The sequence below is a fragment of the Drosophila erecta genome, unplaced genomic scaffold, assembly GCF_003286155.1.
Source record: "Drosophila erecta strain 14021-0224.00,06,07 unplaced genomic scaffold, DereRS2 tig00000092-arrow-pilon, whole genome shotgun sequence".
NCBI lineage: Eukaryota > Metazoa > Arthropoda > Insecta > Diptera > Drosophilidae > Drosophila > Drosophila erecta.
In genome coordinates, this window is record NW_020825207.1 from 9,913,076 (window position 1) to 9,921,974 (window position 8,899).

General features: G+C 47.8%; 3 protein-coding genes across 3 annotated transcripts; 1 reads left to right on the forward strand and 2 right to left on the reverse strand.

Annotated features, from left to right (window-relative positions):
- Positions 1–66: 66 nt before the first annotated feature.
- LOC6548232 (spondin-1) lies at positions 67–5,384 on the forward strand. Its single transcript, XM_001975228.3, has 5 exons — positions 67–390; positions 3,029–3,423; positions 3,483–3,944; positions 4,000–4,225; positions 4,279–5,384. Exons 1-5 carry the CDS (start codon positions 204–206, stop codon positions 5,295–5,297), a joined length of 2,289 nt encoding a protein of 762 aa, XP_001975264.1. The 5' UTR covers positions 67–203; the 3' UTR covers positions 5,298–5,384.
- Positions 573–2,959, reverse strand: LOC6548233 (protein teflon). The gene is made up of 3 exons (XM_001975229.3): positions 2,464–2,959; positions 1,314–2,404; positions 573–1,255 (listed from the first exon to the last, which is right to left on the reverse strand). The coding sequence occupies exons 1-3, from the start codon at positions 2,831–2,833 to the stop codon at positions 740–742; spliced, it is 1,977 nt and encodes a 658-aa protein (XP_001975265.1). The 5' UTR covers positions 2,834–2,959; the 3' UTR covers positions 573–739.
- A 525-nt stretch (positions 5,385–5,909) lies between the features above and the next one.
- Positions 5,910–8,858, reverse strand: LOC6548231 (general transcription factor 3C polypeptide 3). The gene is made up of 2 exons (XM_001975227.3): positions 7,024–8,858; positions 5,910–6,967 (listed from the first exon to the last, which is right to left on the reverse strand). The coding sequence occupies exons 1-2, from the start codon at positions 8,773–8,775 to the stop codon at positions 6,110–6,112; spliced, it is 2,610 nt and encodes an 869-aa protein (XP_001975263.1). The 5' UTR covers positions 8,776–8,858; the 3' UTR covers positions 5,910–6,109.
- Positions 8,859–8,899: the final 41 nt, after the last annotated feature.

The following is an 8,899-nucleotide window of genomic DNA, read 5'->3' on the forward strand; positions in this document are numbered from 1 at the left end:
TGAAAGTCAAGACCATCTCACGAGTAATGCTTGTAATCAGAGTTCCCGAAGCATTCGACATCGGGTCACCGCTCGACTTAAAGATTGCTCTATCGCCTCTCCGGCTTGATTAGTCTGTTTTTGAGCCTTGCCTGAAGCGGTCGTTGCTGCAGCTGAGCTTGGTAATCGAGTCAAGTGATAACGCGTCAAGTGAAGCATTGGAGATGGGGCAATCGCTGCCGCTGCTCATCCGCCTCGTCGTAGTGATCTGGCTGACAATTAGTACGGTCACCGCATGTCCCCGGGCGCCCACCCACTTGAACCACGGTCGACGCACACGCGGCGACAATGGATACAAATTAATTGTGGCCGATGGACCCAACGGATATGTGCCCGGCAAGACATATAATTGTAAGTCAGCTACCTAGCTAGCTGGTTTCGTAATCATCGATGTCACTTGAAAACTAAAAGCAAAAGCCATTGAGATGATAAGAGAATCCAGAGCAGATGGTGGTGGGGTCCATCTGATCAGTCTAGTTGCTATTTTGATAATGCTTTAAGTATTATTGTAATAATGAAGAAACTGAAACGTATTTAGTAAACAAAACGTGGTGATTTATTAGAAAAGATCATCGAATTCAAATTGTAAAGTTTTTTACAAAAATTGGTTATCAACATTTTTTGGAATCCTTTTTTGACAGATACATATGTAGTGTTGAAAAAATTGAAATCTAACGAATCGTTAATGGCACATGGTTTCTTAAGGATGAACGTTTTGCAAGTGCTTCTCAAAGTGTCCCCGGTACTTAAATGCTTTAATGCATTTTGTGCACTGATACCGGGCTTGCTGAGAAACCAAATGCCTTGTGTAGTCTTCGTTTAAGGTGAAAATATCGTCGCAACACTTGCAAAAGTAGGCAAAACTAACAGGCAAAAACGAGAATAGCTTTAAAGTATGTCGGGCAGTTTCCGAAATGGTATCCAAGACAATACATTTGGTATATATATTGTAATGCCAAACTGAAATCTGATTAATAATGCTTTTTATAGCGCTGTTAGCCAGGTTGCATCCCATTGTCTCGTTAACTTCTCGAGTTAAAGCGAACATTTTCTGAGAAATAAACTCAGGTTTTCCGGGAGGGAAAATTTTCCTATAATTCCAAATAGAATCATACTTCTTGTAGATTTTGCTAAATTGATCTGCCTTTTTTCGCATCGTTTCTAACTCGTCTAGCAATAATGTATCCTCGAGTTTTTGATCTGTGATTGCCGGCAACTAAAATGGATTAAGAAATGAGATGTGAAATGTGCAGTGAATTATATTAAGTGCTTACTCCAACGACTTTTAATATTTCGCAACTGCTTATTGTTGCCATTTTGCTTAAACGGATACTTTTATTGGAGCAGGGGTCCTCCTTCTTAAGGGCGATGGAATTTTCCATCTTTAATTTGCGAATCTTTGTGCTGTTGAACTCAGAAGCAAAACATTTCGTTTTGTCATTAGATCGTATTTGGGTTTTGCATGGACTAGATTTGGCACTGGAGGTCTGCACCCGTTTTACTATAATAGGGTTTCCCCTGTACTTTGTTATTTTTACACTTTTGCTAGGACTGTCTTCACTTTTCATCCATAATTCGCCACGCTTTTTGAAAAACTTTTTAGGTTTTTCTTTGGGCAGATTTTGGGCGGTGTATAAATTCACCGTGTTATTCTCCACTAGGGCATTGACACGCTCTTTTTGATTGGGCGTAGTTGAAGTTTCAGGTAATATAAGTGGTGGTAAAACATCTATTTGGGTTATTTTTACAGGGAATGACTCCATTTCTTTTGATCCTTGACTAGTTGCTTTGGAGATATGATAAGTTTCACTTCTCCCATTTGAATCGGAATAAACCTGAGATTGCTGACAAGGTAAATTGGACTTTGGTGTGCAGTTCAGTAGCTTAGGTATGGTAAGCGTTGTTTTTTTCGCGGCATAATTGGTACACGCCAATGAGACGTTTGGCTCTGATAAAGAAGACTTTCTTACACTTAAATTAGATGAGCTCGGTATGGGCTTAGGCTGAGTTTCAAAACATATTTTAGGTATGTTGTCTTCTTGGATGGTCTCAGTTATAGGGAGTATGTAGTTGGGCTCAGACGGTTTCATTTCACGCTTAGCAGACACATCGCTGTCAATAACTCGTAGGATGCGGTTCTTTAACATGCTCATTCGCTTTCTCGAAGTCCTTGCAATAGTATGACTCTTTAGATCGCATATTCTCAGAGAATTGCTCTCGCTACTAGCCTTCTTGCAGGGTCCATTGAATCCGCCATTTTCGGGTTTTGATTCATTATTAATGTGTTCCCTCTCTTTGCTTTGCAATAAAATGTTTGTCACTTCTGCCAGAAGGTTTATTTCATTCTGCATGCCTTTTTGTTCAGCTGCGGATTAGGTAATACGCTAAGCGATAATTTATAAAGATATGCCACCATATGCTTACATTTTACTGGGCTATTGTCCGAATTATCCTCGGACGCATCGATGGCCCTTGAATCCTCTGATTTCGCCGGTATCCTGGAGTCACCGCTGCTACTGTTGTGCCCCGCCGAGTGGGCATCCTCCTGGGCATCGTCCTGTTCACCAGACATCAACTCCTCCACGCTGTACACATTGTGCTCCTTGGTGAAGTGCAGCACATCCGAATGGGCGCCCTGGAGGTGTCTCAAGAACTCCGGCAGTTGTGTGAAAAGGTCCCGGCAGAAGTGACAGTAAAGTGCAATCATACAGTCGTTGGTCGAGACAACCACATCGCCGCACTTTTCCAGGCTAACGCACTGGCTCCCCGATAGCTTATCCAGAAACGCAGACATTATCAAAATTACAGAACTAAAAACTAAATAATATTAACAAATTACAATCGCGCGTCGTCTTAAAAGAGGGCTGATAGAGCGAGATAACTATAGGTACTGAAATGTGTCGATTACAGAGCTAGAAATAATGGCATCGATTTCTTTTAATCGATACGTAGTTTTTCTATCGAAATTTAAATTTGAAATATTTGACAGTACTTCTACTTGGATCCCGTACTCACTTGAAAGTCCAGCATTTCACCCACTTTACCATTGCTGCGGAGGCGCACACTGGCGCTCGACGACCCCAGGCAGCTAGTCCCCGGCGAGTGGGCCGCTTTCAGCTGTTTAGTGACTCCCTGACCCAGTTCAACGACCGATGCGTGAACACAGTTTCCGAGGCGGACGACCTGCCCAAAACAGAAGTCCAGGTAATGTGGGTGGCCCCAGAGTCGGGCTCTGGCTGTGTCTCCTTGTCAGCAATGGTCTACGAGGGTCCGAGAGCCTGGTTCGCCGACGATGGCAATCTATCCACCGTGATCTGTGAACGTAAGCCTGATGCAGCTGCTGCTCAAAAGGAATGCTGCGCCTGCGATGAAGCGAAATACAGCGTAAGTCAGGAAGACAGATTATTTTTTCCGAGACATAACTAATTTTCTTCCCATTTCAGTTCGTTTTCGAGGGAATCTGGTCAAACGAAACCCACCCCAAGGATTATCCGTTCGCCATCTGGTTAACCCATTTCTCTGACGTGATTGGCGCCTCGCACGCGGCGAACTTCTCTTTTTGGGGCGAGAACCATATAGCCACCGCTGGATTCCGTTCTCTAGCGGAGTGGGGTTCTCCGGCTGCTCTGGAAACGGAGCTGCGTGCGAACGGGCCCAAGTTGCGCACTCTGATTAAGGCCGCTGGGTTGTGGTACCCGAACGTCAACCAGAACACCTCCTCCAAGTTCCGAGTGGATCGCAAGCACCCGAAGGTATCGCTAGTGTCCATGTTTGGTCCTTCCCCCGATTGGGTGGTAGGCATTAGTGGTCTGGATCTGTGCACTGCGGATTGCAGCTGGAAGGAGTCCATGGATTTTGATTTGTTTCCATGGGATGCGGGCACTGATAACGGCATCTCTTATATGGTAAGATTCAATTGATATTTCATCTGCTAAATATTAAATGGATCTTTCTTGGTAGTCACCCAACTCAGAGACGCAACCTCCGGAAAGGATGTATCGCATCACCACCATGTATCCCGAGGATCCTAGGGCTCCATTTTATAACCCCAAGAGCCGTGAGATGACTCCACTTGCGAAGCTGTACCTACGACGTGAGAAGATTGTCTCTCGGAACTGCGATGATGAGTTCCTGCAGGCTCTTCAGCTGGAGGTGTCCGATGATGCAGAGGAGCAGGACACCAGAGGTGGGTTGCGTCTGCTTGAAACCATCGTTTCCATCTAATCAATCGTTTTCCAGCCGAATGCCGATTGAGCGACTACTCCGCCTGGAGTGCTTGCTCTGTGAGTTGCGGCAAGGGAATCCGCATGCGCAGCAGACAATATCTGTATCCCGCGGCGGCGGCTCGAAACAAATGCGATCGCCAACTGGTGTCCAAGGAAATGTGCGTGGCCGCCACACCCGAATGTACCGATGGTACAGGACCGAATGATCGAGACGATGATGAGGGCGAGAACCTGGCCAACTCGCAGTCCCTGGTGGACAGCAATGGCGAGGGAGCCGGTCTCTGCAAGACCACTTCCTGGAGCGGGTGGTCCGAGTGTTCCGCCAGCTGTGGCATCGGCATCACCATGCGCACGCGCGGCTTTGTCAATTCCTTGGGAAGGAAGCGATGCCCCCATATCACCGTAGTGGAGAAGAATAAGTGCATGCGGCCGGACTGTACGTATGAGCAGGTGGAACTTCCTGATCCGCAATGTCCCATCACCCAGTGGACCGACTGGAGTCCTTGCAACCCGACCTGCGGCCGGGGAGTTACCATTCGCACTCGGGTGGTTCTGCTGGAAAACGGACCCGATAAGGAGAACTGTACGCGACGCATGGAGCTGCATCAGCAGAAGGAGTGCGTCAATCCCACGGACTGTCACATAAGCGCGGAACAGGCCAAGGAAATCTGTGTACAGCCACCGGATGCGGGTCGCTGTCTAGCCTCATATATGAGGTATGCCTACGATCCTCAGACCCAGCGTTGCAGCTCCTTCAGATACGGAGGATGCCTTGGCAACCAAAACAACTTCCTCACGGAGAACGACTGTCTGAATACGTGCAATGTGCTTAGATCGCCTTATCCCTCAAGAGCGCATCAGCCCACGGCCTGCGTCCTGTCGGATTGGTCCGCCTGGTCGTCCTGCAGCGTTAGCTGCGGAGTCGGAGTCTCCGAGAGCCATCGTTACGTGGTCAGCGAACCCCAGAATGGTGGTCAGCCGTGCTCCAAGCGCCTGGTTAAGTCACGTCCTTGCTCCATGCCGGCGTGTTAGGCGCTACTTTCTTCATCATTTTTATAGTAAATGTTACTCCACTGGAGTCAAAAGAGACATTTTCTTAATAAAGTTTATTCGAGAAACTGTAGCCATTTTTTTATTAGGCGGTATGTTTAGTACTAAACAAAAAATTATACTATATTATACATATATTGAATTGACAGTCACTAAAATATGAATCAAAATAATCATATGGAGTTTGATTAGGAAATCCCAAAGATCAACCCCTTGGGATGACTACGCTTCATTCTAGCCATCAAATAAGTGTTATCATTGTTAAGCTATAAATTCTATACCATTACAGAAATGTATGTAATGACTATGAAAATTTAATACAAAACTCGAAATCCGAATGGGCATCGACTGCACTTGAAATATTTGATAAGGCATGCATATAAAGGGACTTCCCGTTATAAACTTTATAAATACATATGTCGTACGACCAACGCTTGATTTCATTACTAAGCATTCACTTCAGTTACGAGCATCGCGTCCCGCTTTAAAATCCATTGTGCTTCCTGAATTTATGGAAACGGGTTCATGTTTCCAGAGCAGGTAAAAGTGCTAAAGATACATGTATCTTTACATGTAAAGATGTAATCGAAAAGGATCCTTTTATAAATTTTTCATTTCAATATGTGCAGAAAGTGTAACATTGTAATAATTACAATCCATTTGCGGAAGAGACGAAAAAAGTCTGTTTAGCCATACGAAAGCGAAATGCTAGTTTTGTTAAACGTGCTTATAAAACCAAATTATTTACAATAATTAAACCTAATAGTCGAGTAACAGTTCATGAACGCCGCTGATCAAACCACACAGTATCGCATAAGATATTGGCGCGCTTTCCACTTGTTTCCATTGGCTCGGTAGATGAGGTGCAGGTTGAAGGCCACTTCATGCTGCAGACCAAGGGTAGATTCGTGCTCCGCAATTAGCGGATGCACGGGCACTGCCAGTGCCTTTTCATAGTACTCCACGGCCAGGTGAAGAATGTTGGCCTGGTGATAAATACGGCCGATGTTGTAAAAGATCTCCTGCTGGGCGGCACAATCAGCTAACTCTTGGCCGGCAGATCGTAACTCCTTGTAGCGCTGGCCAAACGCCACGGCTTGTGCCACAGACGCCGATTTGCGGAGCACCTTCTTCTGCAGCGACAGTTGGTTAAAGGCGACGGCTATGCAGAGGGCCACCAGGGGATCGGGATTCTCGCGCAGAATGGGCATGTAGATGTTCAGAGCATACTTAAAAGATGCGCAGTTGAGGTGATAATGGCCCTGGAAGATTCGCATCGGTTTGGTATCCACCGGATGTCGGTGCATAAGGCGCCGCATATAGCGATAATAACGCACTTCGTCACCCTTTTGTATCATCAGCGAAAGCATGTTCCACAGCGTTGTCTGGCTGGGCTGTTTGGCGATAAGCTCACGCAGATACGAGAAGGCTATGGCACAGTCGTCGTTGTAATAGCAGGTCAGTACCATAATTCTCTCGATCTCGTGATGGTAGTATGTAAATCTTTTTGTGGTCACCATGGCAAAGCAGATCTTCTCAGCGGCGCTGTGCATGCCATGCTTAAAAGCCGTACGCACAAGCTCCCGAAAGAGATCAAATTCATCCTTGACGGTCAGGTCGGAGGTCTCGCTGGCGGCATTTTTTGCAGGATCCTTCAAGGAAATTGGTTTAAATGTAGCAAATATGTATTATTATGCGAATTTCTCACCTGAATATCCTGCTCTGCAGAGCTGTCAACCGCCTTGCTTCTCATTTGGATGATGGTCTTGAGGCTCTCCGAATTGTAAGCGCTGCCTCCATTGGCGGCCGCCATCATCTCCTCGCGGTTGTACAGCTTGATGGAGTGCCGACTGAGCAGGGCATATCCCACATCCAAGAACTCCTCAATGCGCCCGATCTGCTGTAGCATCACACATCTCTCATACAGCAGACGGGCAATCAGCGGCTGGCCGTCAGCCTCACCCGGTTGCTCCAATGCCTGAACAGCCTCCTCGTGCCGGCCCTGCTGTTTCAGCAGAGCGGAGAGGGTGAACCGTGCATCGTAGCAGAATGGCGCCAGTTGCACCACCCTCTCGTAGCTCTGAATGGCCTCGTTGGTCCGGTTAAGCTGACGAAGACACTCGGCCTGCCTCAGCCACACGAATGCCGGGCACTCTACGGTGTCGCCGTCGGTTATGGGACTCATCAGCGCAATGGCTTCGGCGTACTTGTGCTCTTGCATCAGAGCCTCGGTGATGTCCATGTATAGCTCAACTCGATCCGCCGTCAGAGTGATGTGCTCTTGGACATTCTGGATAAGGTAGCCCAATAGATGGTGAGCCCGCATGTGGATGAGACTGACGCAGAGCTTGGCACGCAGCTCGGGGACATAGTCATCTGGGATCTCGCAGAAGTATATTAGCTCCAGACTCTCCTCTTGGTCGTTCTCCAACTCAAAGTTAGTGCGCTCCCGCAGGCACCGAAGAACCTTGGCATACTGTTTGTTCAGGATCAGCAGTTCCAGGTAGATGTTGATATCCTCCAGGCTAAATCGCGCCCCACAAACACTGTACGCTCCCTCCATGGCCTCCAGGGCAAGCGAGTGCTTCTCCAACACATGAAAGTACCGGGCCACGTTTTTGGCCGTATTCAGGCACATTTTCCACTCATCTGGCGGCATCAAGGGAAGCATTTTCAAGTACGTAAACATGGAGGCATTGGTTTCGCCCATTTTTTGCAACAGCTGCGCCTTTCGCAGCCGGAGCTGGTACACTTTGGGCAGCATTTTGATGGCCTTCGTGTAGATAAGTCGCGCACGGGCCAAGTTTCCCTGCTGCACCAGCAGATCGGAGACCCGTATCCACATGTCCCGGTCCTGGGGATTCAAGTGGGCCGCCAATGTGGAGAAGTTGAGAAACTTGACCTCATCACGGTTCTCATAGATCTCGGCCAGCGTGTAGAACGGTTCACTGGCCAGTGGATTCTGTCGGATGATCTCCATGCAGATGCGCTCTGCTGTTTCATAGCGGCAGTACGCAAAGCTCAGGTTCGCCTCGCCCATCAGTCCTTGCAGAGCGGTGCTGAGTTGGCTTTTCCGAAAGCCACCTCCCCCAGAACGACCACCACCAGTTGACTGTTCCTGCGGCGGTTTCGCCTGCGCCGAAGTGCTGGGCTTGTCAACGCTGCTCGCCGCCTCCCCGGGCTCCCCTTCATTACCCTCCTCATCCTCGTCGCTAGCCTCCAGCTTGGTGCAAAAGTCCGGGAACTCCAGGCACTGGACACCCTGCACATAGCGCTTAATCAGCGCACCCTCCTCCTCGTCCTCCGCGGAGGAGCAGCGCCGCTCGCCATCAGCGTCGCAGTCGATGATGTCCACCACGCGCAGCGGCTCCGTTTCCTGGAATTGCTCCAGTTCGTTCTCCGGCACATCGTTGCTGTCTATTTCCTCAATTAGAACCTCGTTCGAATCTGAATCGGCCATTTACGCCGATTCTATTTTGTAAACAGATCTCAAGATATTAGCGATGGTACAAATCCAGTTATCGCCTGAACAATGCTGCTCAGCAGAGTGACTATCGATGACTATCGATATATCGATGAGTGCA